The following is a 27,839-nucleotide window of genomic DNA, read 5'->3' on the forward strand; positions in this document are numbered from 1 at the left end:
GCCGCTGCGGTGGTTGCCTCCCCAAGGGGTCAGCTGAGCGGTGACTCGCGTCACATGAAAATATCGGCACCTGGGCCGGCGCCCAAAAGAGCTGCATTTGAGGATTTGCGCGGCGTGGTGGGAATACCGTGCGGGCAATGCATAGTGGCACCCCCTGCAGCGCTGGCACCACTCGCTGCCGCCTTGGACTCATCCTCGAAGGTGACCATTTTCTCGCTCCGTGGCTTCAGCGTCACAATCTGCAGCTGGGCTGGTGGTGGTGGCGGCGGTGCTCCGCAAATCAACGTTTGTGGCGGTCCCAGCTGCAAGCCATGCGGCAAACCCATACCCATGCCCATGCCCATGCTCATGCCCATGCCCATATTGCTGGGGGAGTAGCGTCGTGGTGGTGGCAGTGCCAGATCTCCCACGCCGCTCAAGTTGAATTCGCTAATGCTGCGCGGCACGAAATATTCCATGTGGTGCTCCGGTATGCCCGTGGAGCGGCGTATGGGGGTGTTGCGCTGAAAAGCGGATGATGAACCACCCACCATGCCGCCAACACCACCACCACCACCACCAGCGGCAGCGGCAGCGGCCGCGGCCGTGGCAGCTCCCCCGCTATGCATATGACTGCGACGCGGCAGGGAGCTGTATTGGGTGAGCGTGTGGGCCGGTCCAAAGAACATTGTCTGATGATGAGCCAAACTGTTGCTTTGAGCATTGGCAGAGGTGCTGCCGCCAGCACCGCCAGCGCCGGCCAACATTTCGGCGTTGGGTCGTTGTCAGGAGGGCTTGGGCGTGACCGCGACCGAAACGAGTGCCACTTCCTCAGCTTTGGGCATTACATGATCCTGCACGCTAAATTTTCGCAACCACATCACAATCTCCGTCTGAATGAGACTGAAGCACATGGCGACCACTGCCATGCCCACCAGTATGTACACACTGGCGGTGTAGAGGGTCACTGTGCCACTGGGCGCCAACTCACCGAACCCAATGGTGCCCAGCGAGGTGAAGCAGAAGTATAGGGACTCCAGTACGCTCCAGTTCTGCAGCTTATGAAAGAGTACAGCGCCGCTGGTGATATAACAGAGCAGCACGCACACACATACGGAGATGGGAACGCTGGGTGAAGCCGCACGATTCCCATTGCCACCGCTTTCGCTGCCTCCAGTGCCACTCTTCATTTTACCCTGCTGCTCGCGCTGCTGCTGCTGTTGCTGCTGTTGGTAGACGGAGGGCGGCAGTCCGTACGGATGGAGCTTGCTGGAATGCTGGTGGCCATAGTGGCCGCTCTTGCCAGCACCACCTTTGTCTCCCTTTCGCGAGCCGGACCCGCCTGCTGCGGTCGCATTGCCGCTGCTGACGCTGCTCTTGGAACGCGAGCGTCGAAAGAGGCAGCGCATGCCGGCGGACAAGGCCTCGCCCATCGCGGACAGATACAACAGCACAATGGGAATGCCGAACAGTGCGTAGAGGAGCGCAGCAATGCGGCCCCACTGTGTCCTTGGCGAAATGCCGCCGTAACCTGCAAAGACATAGAAAGGAGAGGGAGAGCTCATATCAGTATCATCCTCGCGCAGAAGCCATAATAAGAGCTTCAAGTTCGCAATATATCATTAAACCAAGACAATTCTAGAACCCGAGGTTACATATCGATGCACTACTGTAGATCGAACTGGCTTTCAAGTTCGCATTATATCATGAAACCAAGGCAATTCTAGAACCCGTGGTTACATATCGATGTACTACTGTAGATCGAACTGGCTTTCAAGTTCGCATTATATCATGAAACCAACACAATTCTAGAAACCGAGGTTACATATCGATGTACTACTGTAGATCAAACTGGCTTTCAAGTTCGCAATATATCATTAATATTATCATCAGCTTTTTTTTGGAGCGTAAGGATGTTGTTGTTATCTTTATTCTAAGAAATTTTATAAGCGGCTGGCAGAGAACTTTTATTGTTTTATTTATTTTTTTGTCATAAGTATATTGATAAAATACATCTTTGAAGAAGATACTATTTGTATGAGCGTTTTAGGGTATACAACTACATATTACAAATGTTCGCATGATGAGCCGCCGTTTTCAATCAATCAATAATTTTTGGAATTAAATAATTGTTCATGATCTCAAGGATTTTGTTTATAGCACTCTTTCGTTTGAAGAAATTTCTAAGTGCGTTCTCTCCTTTATGATTTGTATAACATGGAAAACAATATTCATTCTGCATTAATTTTGTTAGTTGATCACATATAATTGAAGAATATAAGCATTTTTAAGTTTACAGAAATAAGGTTTTGAACTGGTTTATCAACAGTCAAGAGTCTGTTTTTAGCAGAAGAAGAATACTTGTAGAATTTATTTCTATAATGCTGAAAAATTAAAATCTTAAAACTAACAGAAGTCGTTAGCAATGGCCTGCACGGCCTTGAGCTAAAGAAGAATACGCTGTTTGTTTGCATTATTTACAAATATCCCAGAAAATATCCGATATAAGGATGTCCCCTTACATCCCTGTCATTGACAGATTCCAATATTCGAATAAGATAACATAACACGAGGCAGTGACTCAAAACACACAATTGCAGCAATTGCAAGAATTTCTTCAATTCACTGGCTGTGTTATGAAAGGCAGTTGTTAGTTGGAAAGTGCTAAGGCATGCGGACACAAAAGGGTTAAGTGGCGGCAGTTGTTGTATTTGCTGTTGCTGCTGTCTCTGCTGCGCAAAAATGATGCCTTTTACATGGCCAAGTCTTTCATTAGACTTTGCTGCAGTCAAACAATTGACTTCCTGCCGCATTGGCCCCCAGCCTAATGGCCTCACACGCATGCTCGTACAGCAGTTCATTGCAATTGTCAGCAGAAGATCCTCGGCTCCTTTCTTCCTGGCTCGTGACCATCTCTTGTACAAACTTCGATAGTCGTTCGAGAGTCATTTGCGAGTCTGGGTAGAATTGCTGTTTGGTGGGAGGTGTGATGGGAGGAGGGGGAGCGGGGGGACTGTATGCAAAGATGACATCTAAGCACATATTTAATTTTTCCTGTGATGGCCACAAAAACTTTTACGGCCAGACGTTTGGCTTTAGCTTTGATGTGGGCGCTCATATGTATGGTTGGCTTGTGGAGGGACCCACTTCCTTCGTCTCCGTCTGTAACTGTGACTCGTTAGTGCCCGCATCGTGTGCCCGGCTAACGCGACCTAGCGCAATGAGCAGCGACGAGCTTGGCTTGGCTTGGCTTGGATGGGCTGCCCTCGAAGTCCCCCCGCCCCGGGAATGAACTTTTAATGTGGAAACTTTTATAATTGAGTAAAATTGTGCGTGTAGCTGTGCGTCTGAGTATCTGTGTGAGTGCGACTATGTGGCTGTATGTATTAAATTTTATTACTTAAAAATAAAAACCGAGCAGCGACAACACCAACAACAAAATACTACCAAAAAAAAAAAAAAAAAAAAATCGCCTTTGCCCTATGCCTGAGCCTTAAAAACCCAAGCACGTTTAAGTACACATGTGTTTGCGGTGGGGGGCAATGGGTCGGAATGAGTGGGGGAAGGCCTCCACTTGAGTTCCCTCCGTTCAGGCTACAAAAAAGTTGCTAAAAATTATCATCATGCTTCTGCTGGACCTCTCACATCGTCTGCTCTGCTCTGCTCTGCTCTACTCTACTCTCGACTGCCCAATGGCTCGTCCTTGTACTCGTCCACTGTCCAGTACAGTCCGAACCCTCACACACACACACACACACACGGACACACGCAAACACAAATTTGTATGCCCCTGTCCGATTCTGTTCGCTCAAAATTGTTAGTGAAAATTATAACATTTACAATATGGCATACATAAACTTGTATGTAGTTATAACTAACTAGCTAACGGCGCACACATGTCGACCCATGTGGGTGGTTGTGACCCCAGCTCCAGCCCCATCCCTGGCCCTGGCCCTGCCGTTGCCCACTCAGTTCGCTCCCTGCTTGTTCAACTTATGAAGATTTGTAATGGAGCTGCCTGTAAAAACTGGCAATTATGAGTGGCAATTTCCAAGTTTTCCTTCAGCACAAGCACAACTATTTTCATAGATATGTTGGTGTTCGTGTTGGTGTTGGTGTTGGTGTTGTTGTTGTTGCTCTGGCTCTTGCTGTTATTTTCTGCTGGCCTTTGCCCGCAATTGCCGCATGGCTAACAACATTTACCGCTGGCCCCTCACACTGGCAGCTGTCGATGGCATTTTGGCGAAAGTGTTGTGCTTACTTAGTTCTTGTACTCGTTGATTGTTGACTATATGCTTGTATATAGTCGTTGTTGTTGTTGTTGTTACTCGTATTGTTTATACAGCATTAGTTGTTGTTGTGCTAAAAACTAGCCCCTGATATTAGGCACGGAAATTCGGGCCAGCATGTACAAGTGATTAAATGATAGAAGAAGCGGAAAGTAAAACTTGACCATGGCCAGAAACTTTTTAATTTCCAAAACCGATGCTCGGCTACAAGAACTAAATAGAATCATTTCTGTAAAGTTGTGCCAAAAATACAAGTTCCCCTCTAATATAAGTGATAAGAGCAGATTTGAAATGGTTATTTGAATTTAGTAGGAAGTGTTTAACTTTTTGCTAGAAATATAAACAACAAATTCAGGACTGAATGAAAGGCTTTGATTAACTTAAGTAGAGTTTTTCATATGGCATTCAACCTTTACCAAATTTTGCAAGCTCAGTAGAATTTGCTTGTGGCCCAACAGTTCGTGTTTGGCCCGGTAATGGAACCTTTTAATTTAAATTTAGGTTTGGCAACTCGAGGTCAAGTAGATAAACAAAAATCCGTTTTGTTATTTTTGACCAAAACAAATAAACCTACACCGCAATTTGCATCATGCGAAATAAACATGTAATTATAATTCGGTGTTGATTTTGTCAGTCATTTGTTTTTAAACATGAATACTTATGTAAATTTAAAAAAGGAAGTATAAAGCGATTTAGGTCATTGATATATTTAAGTGTTTTCGGGCTATTGTTGTTTATTTCAATGTGGAAAATATGTTTAGAGCCTTTTACAACAATGTCGAATCGTTCTAGCAACTCTACAAAATTGTTAGAAGGAAGTAATTGCTCCAAAACTTATGTACTGTACTGCTTGCTAAACAAACCTTCGGGTGCTTCGAATACAAAGTTTTGCCCAACTTCGAATCTTCTATACGAGTATGTATCTAAAGCGTTCATGTATATTGTATATGTCTGTCGCTGTTTGTTCGTTATCCATTTCTATTATTTTAAAGCCTGTACCGGAAGGCCAAGAAGAGCATATTGGTTTGTCTGTCTGAACGAACGCCCGTAGTTCGGAAACTACTACGGAAACTACTTGGTACGTAGATTTGTTTATTTTGTTGACCTTTTACCCCCTCCCGTCGATACAGAATTTCTGCAATATTGCCCTGAAACGTAAGTGAATCTTTGTAACTATTTATTGCAAATATCTGCCATCGATGTTAGCTTATTAATTTTCCCATTGTTCGAAGCAATGCATCAACTATGTACTTGCAGTTTGCAGCCAAATTACTAAGGACCTATCATTTTCAGCTTTTCAGAGTGCCTGCAAAAGACTTGACAGTCCGTAAACATATTGTTTTGCCCAAATTATCGCATCAACTACTGGAGTTGGCGAACTTTTGTCAACTGTAAGACACAAATAATTGAATTTACAACGAAGAAAGCATAGGGATTACTAAAAGTAGTTCACAAGTAAAAGGCAATTGACATGGAGGGGACATGCTCGTACTCTACGAAGCTGGACAGACGGCTTTGTAAGAAGGACTTGGCGTAAATGCATTGGACATCCTTGGAGATGGGAAAGACTCGCTTGTGAATTTGCATCAGAGTATTTACTGATATCAACTGCTGGAAAATAAACGCCATTTAATTATCTTTGACGTAAGAATTAAGCTACTAAAGCTTTTATATTTTGCCACATACTTATCTTCATTGCAGGCGAAGGTGTTGGTAGATAATAGACAACAATCATATTGGTTATTACATTAATAGACAAATTTAATTGCAGTTTTTTCTTTCTTTTTTCCCCTGGTTTGAGTTCTGACTCTTTGAGCATTAAGTTAATATACTTATTAAGATAATAAGTTATAATACATTTATATATTTCACAACTATACGATTTGTAATCCAATTCTGTCTAAATAGCATTAATCATATCATCAGTAACATCACATACTTTATCAGAATGAGCTTACAAAAATGACTTTTTTTAAACTGGCCCCGAACCCATTTTTAAATTAAAGATTTAGTTCAAGGTAAGAATCGAGACGCTCAGATACTTTCGGAGACGGGGAAGCAGTAACTTGAAATCCAAATTCAGCATAAAATTTATTTTTTAAGCTTTAATTACTCAAGAAGTCGTGCTGTCGATACAGATAACTATAAGATGTCTTATAATATACTATATTATATTACTATAAAAATATAGAATAATAATATGTTTTGATTTCAACTTTAAAAAAGAACAAGAAAGTCTGCAAAATAACTATGCAATACACGTTGGGAGAATTTCATTTACCATTTGCCCAGCTATGCCCTGATTCACAGCCATACACGTGGTTTATATTTATATATTTTATAATAATGAACTACAAAACTTCAATTAATAGCAAATTTTAAATTCATTTGTGTTCGATAACTTTAAAGCAATCCGCGGTTGAGGATCAGCTCGCAACTTCTCAAAACATTCGGCACAATTATGTTTAAGCTAATTGTGAGATTATCATTCTAAAATCGCACTCAATCTTCCGTTCTCTGTCTCTCCCGACCACTGACGGCTTACTGAGTCATTAGATTTGATTAGCGGTCATTGATTACAATGCACATACACGTACATACTCGTATATATGTATATACTCGTATACTCGTACAGAGCTCTGCATAAAGAGCAAGAAACAAAAAAACTAGAAACACACAAAATTGCCAATGGCCAACGCCTAAAGTCAGCGAACGTCAGCAAAGCCAGTGCGGACGGGAGAGTGCGGACAGGAGACTGGGAGAGAGAGAAGTTGGTTCGCCAAAGGCCCAAGTCCGAGTCCAAAGTGAAAACCAACAAAATGTTTTACTACGGCAATTTGGGGGCATGAAGTAATTACAAAATACACACACACAGAGACGCACATTATCAACCTCTCCCTCTCTCTCTCCCTCTCTCTCTCTCTCTCTCCTTCTCTATCTCTGTCTCGCTACCGCTTGTATTTTCTTATGGCATTGGTTCCCGTTTCTCCTCCCCCTCCTTTAAACTGCCACGATGCAGCATCCCCCCTCTGCGCTCAGTCTAATAGCTAAGAAATTAATTTTCACAAAAAGCTATTAAGAGAGTCACAAAAATTTTCAAATATAAAACCAAACAATGGGCATAAGTGGGGGTGCTGTGAGGCTGTGGCGGAAGGCGGAAGGCGGATGGTGGCAGGGTGGTGGAGCGGGTGGTGGGGGGATGGGACTGGTCGATGGTGTGTTGGCTTTTGGCCGGTTATAGGCAGGGCGTTGAAGGTTAGGTGGTTAGCTGACTGCTGACTATTGCCGCTGCTCGAGCCTTGAGGTCAAGTACCAATGGCTGCATGGAGTGTTTGCCCATACACTGAAAGAAACTCATGGATTTCCCTTAAGCAACTTACTAAAATGTGCGAATAGTTCGTAAGAACAGCCAGATTTTTCTAGCGAGTTTTAAGAGCAGTAGGAGTTTCTAAATTTTGCACAAGTCGAGCTGCTCCTAATATTTCCTATATTCAGGTTTCAAAGTCTTTCCCATTAGAGCGTTCCACGTACTTTATGGTTTAAAAAAGAGCCCGAGGAACAAAATAAAAAATTTAAGTCACTATTTTCGACAGAGGCAACGCATATTTGTAACTTTATTTCAGGATATTTGGCTAAACATTGCATTTTGTAAGAATTGTTGAGTTGAAGCTTTGTTAATCCAGTTAAGCAAATTATAAATTAGTAGAATCTCTAAAAATTATAAAGTTATTTAAAGTTATTAAAGCATCCGTATTGCATCTGAAATGCTAAATTTTGAGAATGACTTCAAAGTGCATTTCAATGGCTTAGTAAATTAATTGGTAAATGAATTGCTCGTACCTCTATCAGAGTAAGCAGGAGAAAGTTTCAATTGTTTGAAGGATTCATTCATTTACAGCTGTGTATATATGAGTTACGCTAACAAAGAGCTGCTGGTCCAAACGAAGCAGATTTCATTTTGAAATCAGTTGGCAGTGTATTTGTTATGATTTAAAAAGGTTTAGAAGGTCAAACTAATGAATTTTGTTATTTGACATGTTACAATCACTTCAACTGATTTAAATCGAGAAGGTGTTTAATTTATTGCTGTTCTTAGCACGACTGCAGCTGGAGAACGAAGACTTTGGATATGTAATTTGTTCAGTGTAGCTGTACTGCGGAACGGGGTCGTCGTCGTCGTCGGCATCGTCATCGTCATCGAGCCGCCAGGCTGGTTTGAGAGCAACAGCAGCCTCGGGACCGTGCGGGGCCGGCGCCTCTGCGGTTGTCTTGCCGGCAACGCTTTAAACGTTTTAATTACAGCGCCCAGGACCGAACAGAACGAGCGGAACAGGCCAGACCAAAAAATAGGGCCATGTGCCTAACATGTATACTACTTATATATATGTATATATAAATGTATGTGTGTGTGTGTGTGTGTGTGCATGAGAGTGTGCGACGGCTGCTTTGAGTAATTAAATTGCGACACAATCACGCGCAAAACTGTAACGCCCATAAATAGGCAATGCTCAATGCAAAGAACACAGAAACGCAAGAGAACATCAAATAAAAGTGAAATAAAATAAAACAACAACAGGAAAAAGAACACAAACAATAAGAAGGGAAAAGAAAAGAAAAATAAATGCCATCAGTGTGATAATCATAATAATAATAATAACAATGATAATATGCATAATATGCGCGCATGCAACGACAATAAAATACAATAAAAAAGAGCAGAAACAAAAACATATCATTAAATGACGGCAGCAGCAACGACATCGGCAACAACAACAACAACAACAACAACTGTGACAACAAACAAACAGCAATGCCATCAAACATGACAAACATTTTTATGACACGGCAACTTGGGCCGCTTGAAGAATTAATTAAAAATTAAATGGCCTATTAAAATTGTTATCGAGACGCACTGACGCCATCGTGACTATGAAACAAAGCGAGAGCGAAACAAAAGACCAAGTCATAGTTAAAGCCAAAGTTGTCCACACATATACAATGTATATACATACATACATACTTGTATATGAATACATATGTACTTATAATATGTACATATATGTATGTATAATCGTATATAACGACACATTTATATAAAAAGGCATTGCCAGCTGCAGCCTCGAATTTTTGTGGCTTGTCAATGTTAATGACGTGCGGGTTTTTTTGTCGTCGACCGATAGATATGTTTGTGTTTGTGTATGATGTGTCTGTGTGTGTGTGTGTGTGAAAAGACACACTCACACACACACACACACACAAGCACGCAGGCATGCATTGAAATTCCAACGCTGTACGACGACCGAATCAACAAAGGTCAAATGACAAAGCTAACCAACAAAAGGCTGGGCGGCCGGCGTGGCATGCGAACGCGCTCAGATGAACAAACGGTGGCTTAGAAATCAGCTGCTAATTGCCAACTACATGCCCTGCAAAACAAGAGCAAGTACAGTTGTGCTTAAAATTTCAGGAGTTGCCAATAAACAACTTTCAGCCAATAAGCCTTATATTGTGAAGCAAATTTCGTACGAGGAATAACAAATACAAATTTGAAATAAAACTAAGCCCGCCATAGTTTGTGGCAGACTTAAGTAAAAACTTAATGCGAATGGAATAAAAAGCTGCTACTATTTAAAGAAAATATTTGATTACTGAATCGGTATCAGCGAAATTTAAAATAATAAAGTATGAACGCAATTAAAAAGCTGTTGGTAGGAGTTAAGTGTTCGTTCTCCACGTTTCACTGCACGGGGGAGAAAGTATGTTTTATATTTTTGTAATTTAAAATTTCTGCAATTTTTACACCTCAACTCGCACAGAAGCATCGCGAATTTCATAATTATTTGTATTATATGTGCATACTGGGGCATTATGAAGTTATTCCTGGAGTGCGCACTGCCTTCAGAATCATGTTAAATAGCGAACTAGCCATATCTTCTTCGGCAAAAAAGTAACACAGTTTAACAATTTAAAAAGCATCCCTGGTTGAATCAGTTAATTAGAATAGTGGCAGGTTGAAGTGTTTTCATTTTTCGAAACATTTTTCCTCAAATGTTATGTAAGTTGAAATGTGTATTGAAGAATTCTTCCTAAAATGTGTCGACACCATTTTCTAAGTATACATTTGTACTTTTGTAATTTCAACTCGCACGGAAGGTCCGTGTGGAATAGATAGGAGCATCGTGAATTTAATAATAATTTGTATTATATGTGTACACTGTAGCAGTATTAAGTTTTTCCTTCGGACAATCTCGACAATCTTTTTAATAAGTTATTCAATGATTTAAAAAATGTCTCTTCATGAATCAGTTCATTAGAATAGCTATAGTTATAATTGCTTAAGTGTTTTCATTTTCTGATATATTTTTATTCAAATGCTATGTAAGTTGAAATGTATTGGAGGATTCTTCGTAGCTGGAAATTCGACCTGTTGCTAACCACATCTTTAACGTTAGCCAACGTTCCTCCCAGGTTAGTTCCAAGAACTCTGACATAATCCCACCACTTCAAGCAACTTTTGGGCGTTCGTTCGTGTTAGTGAAGAAGGCTGTCCGGATGACACGTAGTTTTCACCTCCACAGTCATAGTTTCTTCTCATAGTACAGACAGCTCCATAGGATGTCATTTTTCCGCCTACGTAGCCATTTGCAGCAATCATCAGATCTCTGACTTATGTGTAGTGACATGTCGTGCCCTGAACGCCCCAATTTGTTACACAATAGCCCCATAATAAACTTTCTCTTGCTATACCCTAGCCCATCGATCTGTGTCTGTGTGCAAGAGTGTTTCTGTGTGTGTGTGTGTGTGTGTGTGTGTGTGTGTGTGTTAGGCTGTCACATTGCCTATGCATAGAGTCCACATATTGTTCTACATAAGGCACTTTGATTTTATGACTTTATTAAGCATTGATATGCGACAATATACAAAATGCAGGGGATGTTTGCCAAGTTGATTGGTTAGACAAAAAAAAAAAAAAAAAAACAAAAATGTAGTGAATAAGTGAGTGAGTGAATGAGTGAATGAGGGAATGAGTGAGTGGAGCAGAAGGCATTCGACTGACGACATTAATGGCATGCCCAAAAAGACAAAGACCTCACAGTTTTCCGCAAGCAGATAGCGATACACAGTCGCCCTGTCGCCCTCTCCTCTGAATACTGAATGTTTGAATGCGCATGCATATGTATGTATGTATGCATGCATGCATGTACATATGTATAGATGCATGGATGTATGTGTGAGAGCGAAACATTCGCTCTGTGGGTGAGATTGATTGCCTGCAGTAAGCGACGCATAGGCGTTGCGTGAAGTGCATAACAAAATGGCTGGCAAAAAGATGAAAAACTACCAAACGACAAAGACAAAGAGAAGCAACGAAACGCGCTGGCAACATGAGTGGGCGAAACCGTATGACTGTGTTACTGGATTCAGCTGTCATGGGTCTACTACAGGACACCCACAGTATGTGTGGCTTAAGAAAGGAGCTGCGGCTTTAATTTCCAACTGATAATTTGATCAGGCCAGCCAATTCGACAGGTGTGTATTTAGCTCTACAGTCTAGCTTTGACAGAAAGTTTTTAGAACATATTTTACTTTTTTCAGCCATGGATTTATCGCATCATATAATTAAAACAGTATATTATTCTTCTTGATCATTTAAACAAATTGATTGTACATATCGAATCGAGTAATGATATTGAAATGTATTTTTTTCCTTTATTTAGTTGAGGAAAAAAACCAAATTTAGAAAAATATGTAGGTCCGCTCAATATATTCAGCAATATATTCAATAGAATAGTCATATTCTACTCAGCTCATAAGAGCGAAGGAAGGAAGACAGACAAAAAAAGACATACAAAATGGGATTCAAAAAGCTACATTATTCTTCTTGATCGATTTTCAAAAAACCGACTCAAACAAATTGATTACTGGTATTCAAATGTATTTCCATTCTATTCGGCAATATATTCAATATACGTGAAAAAAGCAATATCTCTTTATTCTTTCTATACTATCAACATAAAAAATGGGATTCGAGAGAAGGGTGCAAGTATTGAAAAGATAAGGCTAATCTCTAGAGAGAGCTCTCCTTACGAATGAGCATCAGTGACTAAATTGTTGGCAAGACGAGAAGTAAGTGGAGTGCCAAAGTATTGTTTTACATGATTGTACTTAGTGTGGGCTTACTGTACGTGATTGTGCTTGTGTAACTGGCTGACTGTGGCTCTGCCGGTTTGGCGATCTCTGAGGGCAGTCAACGATTGCGGGTGACCGGGCGTGTGGTCGGCGCTCTGCGTGTTAGCGTGACACATATCAAGCCTCATGTTGTTGAACAGGAAGACATTAAAAAATGTATGCAGCATGGCGGACAGGCCGACAAGCAGACGGTCGGGTCGGGCGGGTCGGACGGGTCGGACGGGTGCAAAAGGGAAAGTGTGGCTGGCGAGGGCGAGGCAGGACAGCGTATAAAGTGTTGAGTGGTTCGTTACGAGTTTCGCTCGAGTGCGGCGACATGCCAATGTGACTTTGTTTGTATGTGTCTGCGTGAATGTGGCCCTTTGATTGTATATCAGTATAAGTGTGTTTGTTTGTGTGTGTATGTGTGTGTGTTTGTGTGTGTAGGCGTTGCCAGTGCCATCGTAGTTGTCGCCATCGCACAGTGGGGCCTTAGGCCGAAACAGCTTGCGAAAATCAAAATTTTCATGAACGCTTTGGGAGTAATGAATAAACGTGTCTAATAGTTTTTTTTCCAAAGATTACGAAAATCTTACTCTCAAAAAAATCGGAATTATAGTTTAGGACATATGTGCACTCAAAGTCGACCCTTTTTTAAGCTCGCAACAATTAATTCAATTTGATGCAAATACTTCATCTTTCAGGTATAATATTAGCTAAGTTATGAAACGAATCATTGATGTTTTGATTTGTATTGCTAGATGAATTAATTTTATGCATTATTTAATAAAAACTATGTCTTTCGTATTTGTAGTTATCTAGAAAACGTTATTTTTTAAACTACCTATTTTTAGGGTGTTTTTCAACTTTGATGGAAAATACAAAAAAAGTACCCAAAAGTACCTCGCCCATATTTTCAAAATATGTTCCCTAAATATTCTTTTACCTAACGCAATAAAACTTTCATCCGCCCGGATCCGCCGGTGTGCACCAGAGCAAAAAGAGTGCCGCAACTTCGGAAAAAAATCAGCGAAAAAGGCGCTGCCGCGGGTATAAGAAGAAGAATGCATTACAGGTAGATTCGCAGTAACGGTTATTAGGAACATTGTATTTAGCATTATGGATACAAAAATATACCTAAGCGGTCCTATTTGATCCACATTTAATATTGTGCAACCAAAATTATGCATAACATTTATTACAGGTAGTGTAATTTACAATATCAGGTGAAGGTCTTGCAATATTTTTGACCCTTTCATGAATTGTAATTTCTTTGGTTTAAAGCATTTGAACAGGCAAAAAGAGGTTTTAGTTTATTATCTTAGGTATGCGTTTAGAAATGGTATATATTGCCAATATTTTTGGTGCAGCGTAATAGTCGAATTTTGACTTAAAAAGCAATCAGTTGTGTCTAACTAGCAGTGAATAACATGGCTGTGCAAAATGCAACATTATTTGATCTATTTAGGAATTCCAATGATGAGAACGAATTTGAAGAAGCTGTTCTGGAAGAGCTGTATGATGCTCTGGAAAGTGCAGATCAGCAAAAAATGTTGAGAAATAAGCTTAAATTAATTTATTCTAAAATCAAACAGAAATGGATAAGCGTAGGATATAGCAAGCAGAAATTTGATTTAAAATATGAAATCTGGCTATCAACGACTACGTACTTGGATACATCAATGGACGATGTACCCTCTACATCAACTGGACGAGCCAGAGGAAGAACAACGAAATCCATTGAAGAATGCTCGGATTTTACAAGAAAAAGAAAGCTTGTCGATGTCACAGAAGCCATAGCTACGGATCACTTGTCGGAGGCGCTGTCCATGAAATACACCAAGGATCAGGAAAAAATAAAATCGCAAGTCACAAAAGCGGTTGCTGACGCAAGCCCAGTGCGACTTAAAAGGATCAAGGAAAGCATTCCTACTCCGCCAAACTTACTGCCAAAGCAGTTCAGTGCCGATGAGGCTTTGGCATTGTTTATGGATTTGGGATTGTCAAAGGAAAAATATTTAATATTGCGACATTCCCTAATTCGGCATAATGTTGATGTTCTTCCTGGGTACAAACAAATAGGATCGGCTAAGAAAGAGGCAGTACCTCAGCCCACAATAGTGACGGAACAGTCAGTGCAAGTAACACTTCATGACCAATTGGAGAAATGTCAGAGGAAGCCCAAGAGTCGAGGAACAAGGACTATAAAAAATTCAGATATTTGAACACATGCAAGACGTCACGAATAAGGCAAAACGAGGATCTCTTCAATATGTTGTCAGCCTCTTCAGATCCACTGGTTTCATCCCTTAGACATGTGAGGTCTCACAAAGAATTAGTTAGTAATTATTCTTCGGACATGGTGAAATTATTAGATATTCCTTCGAATGTAGACGACTATTTTAAAGAAAACATATTAATGTAAATAATTGCAGCTGTCAGTACTTTATAATAAAAATTAATGTAATCATAAAATATTAACAAAATATTTTATTTTAATTTTTTTTTATGTAAAAAAAATTTTCAATATTTTTAAATTTAAAAAAAAATTTGTAATATTTAAACAATTTTTTTTTCAATTTTTAATTTGTTAAAAACTAAAAATATAACATAACTGAAAATAATTGTATCATTAAATGTTTTTTATTAGTTTGATTAGGCAAATATTGCACTGGCAACAAAATCCAACTTTGAGCACACATTGCGCAGCTCCTACAAATCACAGCACAATGCGCTATGACTTGTTTCAAAGCTTAAGAATGTTTCTTTCAAACAAAATTTGAATGACGAAAATTGCTTCAGCCTTTCAGAAGATATGATTTTTGCAACGAAAAAAGTCCGAAGGCCCCACTGTGCATCGTCGTCGTTGTCAGCAAAATGTTGACTTATCTGTGATTGCCATTATTGTTGTAACTGGTGCGGCGCGCGCTGTTGACATTATTTGTTTTATATTTGACATTCAGAACACCCTAATACACACACACACACACACACACAAATATGTATACATAGGCACCCACATAGAGACTCTCTCACACACCGCTAGTGCCATAAAACTGCCAGGCAAACAGAGCACAGCATTGCAATAAAATAAAATAAACTGCCGCGTATACACACACACACACACACACACACTCACACACACACCCACACAGACTCACTAACAAACACACACTTATACACACATGGCCTCAAGTGGCCAGCGACCATAGATTTTGGCGGCACGTGTCGCAAATTATAGTTGGCAACCGACCAATACAACAACAATAACAAAAGCGCAGCATACAAATTGTGCAATAATAATATTACAACAAAACGTGCCCTGTCGTAGGTCAGGCCCGTCTCCTGTCCACTGTCCACTGTCCGTTCTCTTAATGTGCGTCTGTAACTGAGTGCGTCCATGTGTGAGTGTATTGATGAATAGCCGCAGCATGTCGAACCGCACCGAACTATAGCATTCCGATTCGTCGCCTATATATACTATATACTTGTACTGTGTATGTACATAGTTTATTACATATATACTCGTAGGTATCTGTATACTATAATGCACATACTTGCTGATGCATGAAATAATGCAGACAAAAATTAGTTAATAAACTTATCACATATATGCAAATATCGGGAAATCACAGTGCGGGCCAGGCAAAGAGAAGTGTTGTGCAACCAAAAGTAATTTAATTTGTGAAATATGTATATAGCCATGTTTGATTAATGCCCATAAATAGCTAGCAATTAAACAGACACACAATCACAAATATATTATTTATGTAATTCGCCCACCTATTTATATATACTCGTATATTCGTAGTAGATCATTAATGATACACGCCAGTGGGAAGCAGCCTATGCGTTTATTCAACCAACAAATATTTATTAAATCTTTAATTATCCTAATTATCTCTTATTTCTGAAATCAAATATGGCCCAGAAAATGCACAGACTAGTCATTTGAAATTATGTTGATACTGTTTAGATGTCTTGTCCTGCACTTGATATTCCATGAATAATAACTCACTGACATTGATATGACATGCAAAGCTTCAACATAGACAGCAGAGCGCTTTTAATCCTGCATGTGTACGTTTGAATGAATAGCCCACAAATTAAAACGTACACAATTTCAAATCTCAAGGTGTTATTCCTACTCGCTTATTGAATCTGTAATTATTTGCGTGTGAGTAAGCCAAAGGTGCTAGTCTTGAATGCCAGCTAAGCCAAAATTTGAAACACACTCGCACATATGTATACGACTCTGATTATTTGAAATATAAAGCTATTCAAATAACAAATGCTGCAACATGTTAAGTCGATTACAAATAAAACCTTTCATTGTCCTTTTTTCAGAAAGTAATTAATCTTAGATTGCCTTTTCTATTTGTGTAATGGTGTTCCTTAGTTAATTCTGCATTCTTTTCTTTTAATTTAATTATTCATCTGTGAACACAACATTGGTTTTAAGCCAAATGTCTTGAAAGGAGGACGAGACGCAAAGCACACTTTTTTAATTTACTTTAATTTACTTTAGAAATAAAAGAGAAACTAAAAATGAAGGCTTCATTAAATATTTCGAGTGAATAACAAAATTACTAATACGCTTCATGGTCGTCCTTGATTAAATATTGTAAAAGCTTGCTGGCAACTACGTTTATTGGTATACATACTCACTCATTCGTTTAATTAACATGACCTGACTCAAAAGGCTGCAAAGTGCTTTAGTTTTTTGTTCCTAATTAGCATAATCAGACGCGCACAACCAAGTTGATTGGTGAACCCTTAAAGAATACGACTCTTATTGTAAATCATTTTCATTCATATTTCATATTTTCATTCAACGGTTTATTCCTATAAAAACGCTACAAAAAAAACTTCAGTGAAAGCCATAAATACCATTTAGCCTTAATTGTATGCATTTGACTTTTAAAGAAATAATGGAAATGGAAATAGGCCGGATTATTTTAATGTTACGCATATTACTCATACGCACCCTTGCCAAACTTTGTAAAAGTTATGCAAAACTATGAGTTTAATTCTTTTTGCATACAAAGTGGGGCTTTTGCGCGGATTTTTCCCGGGAACTCTATTGTGAAAAATGTGGGGTGCAAGTCAATTAGCATTATTATGCTTAAGCCTTTTTCGTAGCTACAATGGCTGCGCATGGCTTGGATATTCGCACAGAATGTTTATTGTGTTTAGCCTTTCACTGCTTTAGTTTCCTAGCGACCTACTCTATTGATTGTGATTAATCTGTGGACACAAATATTTACTTTAATAGCGCAAAGTTCTCATTAATCTTGGGCATGTCGAATGCTTAATGCTGTGTGTTTCTCTTCCCAAAGCAAGCGACAATGTTTACGTTTATGGAGCGTCCACTCATTATTATTTCTACTTATGACCATACAATAAAACATAATGGTCGTTGCATAATTCGATAATTCGATAAACTTGCAGTTGAAATAAAGTCCCTGAGAGCTCATTTGTGAGCTGCGAAAGTGTGAATAAGCGTGTGTGTGTGTGCGTGTTTGTCAGAGCTGCGTCTGCTGCTGCGGCTTTTATCAGCTGCTAATTAATAATAACGAGCTAATGGCTAATGGCATATTTATATGTAGGCATGTGAAGACATGATGTCTGCCTGTGCATGTGTGTGTGTGTATGTGTCTGCATTGTAAAAACTGTTGTTGACTTTTGCGCGTGGACGCAACTGTCGCCAAAGGCTGGTACCCGATGGTCGCTAGCCGCTGTCCGCTGGCACAGTGTGTAAAAATCAGTTGTCACTGCCATAATTACATTTCGTGCCAGGGAGGGGGAATGAGCGTACAGAGCCGCGCGTAAAAGCCGCACATAATGCACACACGCACGCACGCCTGCACATGAGAGCGTGCGCGCCTGTCAATAATCATGAAAAGGCATCAACATAAATCAAAACGATGACGACAAGGGCAACCGAATGCGCAGGGATATAGAATGGCGGATGGCGGCTGGCGGTTGGGGGCTTAGAGTTTAGCGTTCGGCAATTGGGGGTGGCAAGCAGCGATTTCTCAATGCGGGCGACGATGTATTATAGATGGATATTTATATTTATGTGCATATGTGTTAATTTTATTACATTGTACACACTCGCCCACACACACACACACACACACACACAAACACGCGTGTGCGTGGGACAATCAAGAAAGCGAAACAAAACCATTGCTGCACAGCGTGGCGCATACGTAATATTAATTTGCCATAACTTTTACGGCGTTTATTAGCGGAAATAAATCGCGGCTCACCTGAACGTAAGAGCCGGCTTTAGTGATTGGCGCTTTGGTGCTGTTGTTGTTGTTGTTGCTGTTGTTGCTGTTGCCAGCCACAAAGCAATGCAAAGGAAAAAGCTGAAGCAATGAGGGCGCCCACAAAAGTAGGCAATGAAATTTGTTTAATGTGCCTAAACACGGCCATTAGCTAAAATCCACAATTGCCATTCGAGTTGAGAATTACTGCGCCGACACAAAATGTACGTAGATGTGTGAGTCTGAGTGCACATCAAGAGTAGGCAACGGTATTAGTGAGTAAGTAAAATGGACCTACTTATATTAAACGCCAGCGGCCACGATTCGCTCAAAAGTAGGCAATACCATTTGCAATAACACTATTTAGCAATAAAACTGCGTCAGCTGAAGAGTTGAGGCGACACAATGCCCAAGGTCACATTGTTTCAGTAAACAGGATTATCTTTTAAGTGAATGAGGATTACGTAGTGTTTGCGACATAAGCCGTAGAATACTGTCAACGTATTGTTCTACAACAAAAACTTAAACACTAACTGTTGTAAGTTGTAAATTGTTGCAGGAATTATACAGATGGATTCAGCCTGGTCTAAAGGGCAAGTGCCGCGAACTCAAAGAAAATTCACTCTGTGTATCAATAAATATTGTATGTAATGTGCAATGCACCAGAAAATAACAGCAATTTTCAAATACATAGCATTTAAGCACAATGTTAACAAAAATATAATCGAGCACAAATTTGGTTATATTTGTTTAAAGGAAAAAGAAGGCAACGGTTTTTTTTTTTGTATTTTAAATGCAGCAAACACTGACACTAAACAAAATATAAATAGTAATATTTTTTAAACTTTTTGTATATTTTTCATATAAAAATGGTGGCAATAAATATTTGAAAATTAATTTTGAGTTCGTTTTTTCTGTTCATTTTAATGATTCCATAAAGTGAGTTGATTGAAAATGAAATAAAGACACTAATTTGAACAAATGGCAAAAATACACAAACAATAGTTTAATTTAAATATAAATATAAATTTCAATATGCGAGTATATAGGGCTGCATCAAGTCACATAACAAGGCCTGCCTAATGTATTCTTCTGTATTTTATGAAAGGCAGATATCAAATGCAAAAATATACCAATTAAGCTTCATATTTGTATCAGAAATACACACACCAATTACTGTGGCAACAACGCATGACAAGTGCATAATTTACTCGATACTTCCCAGAGCGTTATGTCATGTCACTGTCAAAAGGCAATTTGTGTGTGCGTGTGCGTGTGTGTGTGTATGTGCGTGTGTTTTCAAATGCGAAGATTAAAATAACTGATGCATATGTGGGCACGTCTGTACTTGTGGCATAAAGTAGGCATTGAAATTGGCATTCGAATGAAGTTATTCGAAGTAGGAAATGAAATTGAGCGCAAGGCATATGTTTCAAGATTATAGCTTATAGCTTGTCTCATGTCTGAACAGGCAAAGGAATTTGCTTAACATTTACATGCCAATTGCTGACAAACTGCGTTGAGGTCTGAGGTACAAACGCCAACTGGCATGCCCATCCAGCAATCATTTGGTGAAAGCTATTTGATAGATACACACGAATAGACAGACAAATTGGTTATTCGTCAGTCAATCAATTGAAAATATAAATATGTAAACAAAAGCTGAAAAGAAATAGAAATTTGCACTGAATGTGTAAAGCACCCCACTGCCGCCATCACCGATCTAATCAACTCCTTCTCACACTTATCATTGCCACCAAAGCTGCCACAAGAAAAATGATTGCGGTAACTGAGACGATGCTGCCTTTTAATTTTAATTGAAAGCTGAAAAGCTGTCGTGCCACCTTCAAACGAAACGCTTCTGCTGCATTCACAAATGATGAGCTTGAGAGGCTTGAGAGGCGAGGGGTTAGAGGCCATGACAGGCATTCAAGTGTAAGCTATCTAAATATCTTCATTACCAAATAATGAGCAATTTTTGTCTTGCCCGCTTACCATCTTGTGCCTTAGATAATCGATTTTCGCTTAAGTTTATTGATACATATATATGTAAGTATATGTATATATATATACCATTGATTTTTTTTGTACGCTTATCCACGCCATTTAGCAGCCATTCAAAAACTGCCCCTCCTCTTTTCTAATGCTGCAAATTTTGACGGAAGTGCGTTGCGTTGAGCCATCAGCCTAGAACACTCTATGCTAAGCATTTTAAACAACAACAATAAGAAACTTGTCGCTAAGCTGCAGCGCACCAAGTGCCAGGCAAAACACAAGGCCCCACCAATATTAAGCGAAAGCAAAAAGAAAGGAATGCCACATCGACGTTGGTATACTCTTACAGATGTATACTGCTTATAGGAAGTTTGTACTGTTTCTGCAGTTTAAACGTGACGAAATAACGTGTTCGAGAGACTACAAATATAAGGCCTACAAGTCTTGGCTACACTTTTTTTTAACTAGAAAACGGGACCAAATATTTCATGATGACCTAATGGAGCTAAATATTCTCCGTAAAAGCCTCGACGAGCTAGCGGGAATCCCACAATGTGAGTTCTTTCCTGAATAAAGTATGAAACATGATTTAAATATACTTTCAGACTTAAAATTCTGTATGTAAGGTCACTTATACAAACGTCAAGCTGTTGTGTTATAAATAAAAATAAATAATAAAAAAACAAGAAGAAATAAATAACAATATTTTTCTGCAAAGATCTGTCTACATTATTAAGTGGGCCTGCCTAAAAGAGGACACATAATGTGTCATTGCTAAGCACTCCATGATATTTTGCATATCTATGGTGATATTCTGCCAGAGCTTTTCTCTTCTGTTGGGGAAAAATTAGGTTCCTTTCGATACTTAGCATTACCAACTCCCATGACGTATGCATAATACCCGTTTGTCGAGGGCATAAAGGAAAAAGAAAACGTACCAAGCTTATGGCAAAACTTTTGCAGCAACTTGCCGCCATAGCTTGATGCCAAGCTATCGTTCGGCTGCCCGCCTAACTGCCTAACTGCCTGACTTGACTGACTTCACTGACTTGACTGGGTTGCCTCTGGTTGGCCCCAACTTGCCTGCCTGCCTGCTTGCCTGACTACCTCGTTTGCCTAACTTGGCCAACTTCGTCGACTGCCTGTGACGTTCTGTCGTTGGTTTGATTGGATAAACGGCAATGGGAACGGCAATAATAACTGCTGCTCGATTTATTTTGTCATGTGGGTAAGCTTAGCGTTGACAGCGCTCCCAGAAAACACATTAACTCAAGTTCACAGTTTACTTTTTGCCCCAAACAATCAAAATGGGCGCGGCCGTCCAAAATGTTGAGCCCCAACAAGAGGAACTACAACAACACAACAACACACAACACGAACCGAACGAACCACGCACAACGCCCAACTCTGTCGCATTTTGGACAAATTGTTTCATAATTGATTGATGTGCACAAGCCCAAGTTTTTCGTTTAGTCACACTCTGTGGGATGCGGGGCGGTGGCGGGTAGCGGGGGAGGGAGGGCAGCAGCAGGACTGATGCTGAACGGAGGGCAGACAGACATGTGAGAGAGACTGACACATGTGAGTAGCTTACGCGCTTTACTGACTTCTTCCTGTTGTTTTTGTTGTTGATTTTATAGTTGTTGTTGTTGTTGTTGTTGTTGTTGTCTCTACTGTGTTACAGAACATCGTCTGCCTGCCAACTGCAGGTCTTCTGCCCACGATGTTCTCTTTCTCTCTCTCTTTCTTTTTTTACCACAAATTTTGCCGCTGCACTGTGGTCCAGGCTTTGTAAAACTCTGTTTACTTTAATTGTGTTGCATTAAGGTTTTATTAGTTATTATATTAATATTATTTTTTTCAGTTAATAAAACTCCTAAAAGCTGCAACTAAGATAGAAATCTAATTAAAGTGTTAATAAAGCTGTTAACTACAGCTGAGGCTGGCAACTGCAGCTGCAGCGACAGCCGACACTAACAGATGTACGCGAGCGCTGTTAGTTAACAGAGCGCTGCCCGCGTCGGCAGCCGCTCTCCCTGATACTTATGTTAATTATTTGTAAGCGCATCACTTGGAATTACATTCGCCGTCTCAGAAAGAAGTTAAAACATACAAGTTAAAAAAAGAAAAAGTGATAGTTTTTCAAAACCTCCATTTTGGCAAAAAAAAAAAAACCATTAACGCATAACTTTTTACAAGTAAATTGAAATAAATTCTAAATTGGTTGAGCGCAACGAAATTGTATGCAAATATTCCTTATCCAGAAATGTCTTAAAGTGCTTCACACTGATCACTTTTTCATTAAATTTATGTGAGTGCCAAGCTAAAGTCAAATATATTTATATTTAGTGACTAACTTCGACCCAAATTTTGGTTTATTAACATATGTTGTAAGTAGCAAGTGTTTGCATTCAATTAGTGGCAGGCACTGAAAAAAAATTGTGCTGTCAGTATTTTTCTCATTTTTGTGTGGCTCTCTACCACGGTATGATGGGAAAATAATTTCACGATATACAAACACACGTACGTACGTAGCTTGACGCAGGTTGTGGCTGCAGCGGCTCCGGTCCTTTCCCTGGCTCTGGCTCTGGCTCCGGCTCTGGTCCTGAATCCGACCACCCGCCGTGCTCTGTGGCCTATTCGTCGAGTTATTTAGACAGATTTTTGATAGCTACTCTTTTGCCCAATTGCCAGAACCGCCGCTCAATCTCTTTTGGAACTACTTGACAGCATTATGCTCTTTTTTTTGTATACTCGTATATATTTGTGCTTTCGTATTCTGTGCATTTTTTGTGTGCTTTTGTGTTTTTGGTTTTGTTGGGGCATAAATTGAGTTTTGATTTGAAACTCAATTGCCATAATGTGATGGCTGTGCGGACGTTGACACATATACATATACATGTGTATGTATAGTATATATGAAGCTCACACATACATATATACATTTGTATAGAGAATTTCAAAACTGCTCAGTTGACTTGTGCGGTTGACGTTGACGCCGACGACCCCAACGTCACCTCCTATGCCGCAAATTCGATTGATTTGACAGCGCGTTTATGGCGAACCTCCTCCATCACAAACGCCTTCGCTAGCTTTCAATCGCCCCCACCCGTCCCATTCATCCCAATCGTCATTCTTGTCTCCTTCTTAGCATGCGTTCTGGTTTTGATGTTTAATTTGCCTTTACGCTGACGCGTGTGCGATTGTTGTGCTTTTTGTTGCTGTTATGGCGCGTTTTCTCAATGATTTTGTTAGAACTTTGCTTTGCTTTGCTTTGGTTTTTGTTGCCACAACTTGGTTTAATTAATGCGACCACTGTGTGTATGTTTAGTATAAATCAACGCCTAAGTGGCCACTTGGCAACTGAAAGTGACAGCAGAAGCTCAACACGTTTGCCATCCCACCCGAACATACACTTACTAATCGCCCCGAAGAAAAGCAGATAGGTATATTTTACAAATTAGGTCTACGAAGTAAGTCTGTTTGATGATAGTACGATTGTCTTGCATTGAAATTCATTTTAAATATTGCAGCCGGCAAAAACTCTAAAGTATTTTAACAGATATGTAACCTTTTGTTAAACCTAAAAATAATATATATATATATGAATAGAAAAATGTATACATCAAAAAATTACTAATATGCATTAGATTAGATTAAAATATTCCGATTAAATCGGCTCGCATATTTTCATTTAGAGCTTTTTACACATACATCATTTACTTAATAAATATTTACTTGGTAAATTTTTGTTAATACAAAAATGATGAGACATTTGATGGAAACTAGAAATTGGACAGAACCTAAGAGGAAATAACAGATTTACATAAGTTAAATAAAATCCTATTTTGTTCTTTAAAACAAAAAGTGTGAGACACTAAAACCCTATGTGTTAAAGTTTATTTGCTACGAATTTTTGTTAGATTTGGGAGTGTTCCAATTTTTCTTTCTGCAAAAATCATTTAAAAAGCAATCCTTTGGCTTATTTTATTTTCATACAAAAACTTGACTGTTTCTCTAAAGGCACTTAAGTAGCCTTGTAAGCAAGGATTAAAAGATATCTGCGGTATATAATCGATAGTGTCAATCGCTAATTTCAAAATCATATCTGCGCACAATGACATTAAATTATATTCAAGCTTAGCCAAACCGAGACACTTTTTACTATTTTCGAGTTTTCGAAATCACTTCAGGACTTGAAAAATTGTTTATTTAAAAAAAGAACTCGCGATTTGCTCAAATTTACATAAATATACTTACAATTTTAATGAATTGATATTCTACTTTTTTTGCCAACATGTCTGAAAAAATGCCTATAAACAGGAATATTTTTTTATGCGCTCATCTCTAGGGGACAATATAATTTTTGACTGCAAGCTTGATGCGTTGGCAGGCAGGCAATTTAATTAAAATCCCCACACACACACACGGAAGAAAACAACACACACACACACTCACGAGTTTATGCAAATACTAAGCTCACATGCTGTTGCTGTTGTTGCTGCTGCCGAAAACCTTTTAGCGTTCTTGGTCCAAACAGCAAGTTAATCACATTTTGTGGCCATCTTAATTGTATCACTTTATTTTTTTTTCTTGCATTTTCTTGGAGCTGTCAGCAAAATTGCTTAGCTTCGGGCACAATATTATTTATTTAAATCGCCTGAGACATAAAATTGGGCACTCAAATTGCCGGCCAATTGCAAAATCAACGCGCACAGGCACACGCACAGGCACACGCACAGGCACACACACACACACACACACATATACACACAAATACAAACACAAATTGAAAAATGTTATCAAGCGAGTGGCATGGTACGTGAACTGTCGGGGATGCTTGAATGCTTCGATGGCTTGGGCTGCTCGTTTGGCTATCGAAAAAACAAAGCGGCTGCCGGTTGACAGTTTGTTAATTAAAAACAGCAGCCGGCAGCAGTCAGTCAACGTCTCAGTCTCAGCACTTGAAAGCACACACACACACACACACACACACACACACACACACACACACACACACACACACACACACACACACACACACACATCGTGTTGGCCCGCATGAAAAGCATCGTGTGATGTGCCGTTCAACGACAACAAATACACAACAAAAGCAACAGCAACAACAGCAACAACAACAAACTACAGCAAGTCCAGCAAGTCCGGCACGCAGAGAGGCCTGCAGTTGGCAGCGGCTAGGCTAATAAATTGCAGCCCAGTCGAATACGATGCCGGACCTTCCCCCAACCCCCAACCCCCATCCCCCATTCCAGCCCAGCCCCATCGAATGCGTCCTACTCACCTATCGTTGTAATTAATGTCAGGGAGTAGAGAAACGCTGAGGCATAGGTCCATTTGTGCGTCGGTGCATTCATTTGCAAGCCGCCAGGTTGATAAATTTTCGATTGACGCACGGCTCGCAGTAGGGTGTCCTTTATATGTCCATATATATATATACACATATGCACGTATGTATGTGTGCGTTCAATCCAATATGGCAGGTGACAAGATGAAAGCGTAAGGAGCGAGAATTGGTGGGAAGAGAAGGTGTGAGATATTTGCTAATGCTTTTGTTGTCATCATTCGTGTTGAGTTGAGCCTTACCTGGAATAATTGCACCTCCTGCGCCGCTAAGCGCGTCCAGTTCTCTTTATAGAGTATATTCAGATCCTCTGTGATGGACCATAAGCGATCGACAGTTCTGTGTCAAACAAAATTAAAGTGCATTAGTTCCTTACAAAAATATAACAGCAAAAATGTTTTCAATTATCGGTAGGAATCCTTGGCAGATAAATTTTCGATTTTTTCCTAGCTCTTACCTAGCTTGAAACCTAGATTTAGATTTTAATTAATCTAATAATGTACAATTGTAAATATAACTCTTCATTAAAAACTACTACCTTGAAAATTCATTGAATAAGAGACATCCCCAAATATTTTAAAAGATTGAATAAAGTAGAGAGCGATTAGAAAATTTAGTCCTTCGCGTGAAGTACATTACTTGTATTTATTTAAAACAAAATGCATCCAAAATTCAACGCTTTAAGCTAGGGTCCACTCTACAGGGTCTGCCTTTTCTTTTGAAATGACTGGAATATGCTTCACATCTGACATAAAACGTAGCCGTGGCCATAGTTGCGGTCAATTAATTAGCCATATATATTGCTGGCTTAATTAAAATGTATGCGACAGTCATGGATGGATCATGGCTTCGTAACATAATACTACGAACTGATTAGAAAAAGCACTGTTATCTCAGAGATCTTAATTATTATATAAAAACATAATTAATAACAAGAATGCTTTTGCTTTGGGTTTACTTACCTCGAACGTATTTCCGCATTGGCCAGCTCGGTGCGTGGATATGGTTTGGAGGCCGCCACTGCTGTTTCGAGTGCATTCGCATCTTCAATCTCCCCCTCCAAGGTAACAAAGATAATTGAGCCCATGGCCGTGTACAGCAGCACCAACAGCAGTACACCTGTTGTATACGAGCACACATATAGTATTTGTTTATTTATTATGTTTTTGGGTTAACGGAAATAACGTATGCATGTAAAACAGAATTTGACTTTCAGTTTTGGGGGCGGTGGCAGATGAATGTTTTGCTTAACGAACTATGCTATACATTTTTCCAATTTATAGTCAGGTCGCCGGCAATTTAAAAGAAAACCACACCAACCGATTTTCCCTATCCTATGGGTAGGCCGGCAAAGAATTCACCAATTTATGCAAGTAGGCCATGAATCAATGACTGTAAGAATGTGTATAGAATTGTGTATGGAATCGAACTGAGATTATGTTTTTGACATACTGTACTTGCTTACTGGAACTGGAACTAATGTGAAAATTGTCTGCCTGTCCTGGCTCTACCTTTGGCAAAATTTCAGTTGCGTACTTTATTCTTTATTTTTAATTTCGGTTGTTAACTGAAATTATTAGTATTGGCTCACACATTAATTTCTGTTAAGGTCTTGTGATTACATCTTGTATTAAGTGCACAGCTGCCAAGGTCTAATGACTCCCAACTGATGTGTGTATGGAAGGACTTTAGCTCGAGGCGAAAAGTGAATTCAATTACAAGTCAACTGTCCAGACATATCACTGGGGGACGATGAGATAACGATCTGAC

At 39.6% G+C, this 27,839-nt stretch overlaps 1 protein-coding gene across 1 annotated transcript in view; it reads right to left on the reverse strand.

Moving 5' to 3' along the window:
- Positions 1-50: 50 nt before the first annotated feature.
- Positions 51-27,839, reverse strand: part of LOC115629382 — a 28,470-nt gene continuing 681 nt past the window's right edge. Inside the window, 4 exon segments of the mRNA XM_030525836.1 lie at positions 51-1,510; positions 26,010-26,139; positions 26,312-26,408; positions 27,032-27,188. Of these exon segments, the coding sequence (XP_030381696.1) occupies positions 51-1,510; positions 26,010-26,139; positions 26,312-26,408; positions 27,032-27,188 (1,844 nt within the window).

The sequence above is a fragment of the Scaptodrosophila lebanonensis genome, unplaced genomic scaffold (assembly GCF_003285725.1).
Source record: "Scaptodrosophila lebanonensis strain 11010-0011.00,11010-0021.00 unplaced genomic scaffold, SlebRS2 tig00000142-arrow-arrow-pilon, whole genome shotgun sequence".
NCBI classification, from domain to species: domain Eukaryota; kingdom Metazoa; phylum Arthropoda; class Insecta; order Diptera; family Drosophilidae; genus Scaptodrosophila; species Scaptodrosophila lebanonensis.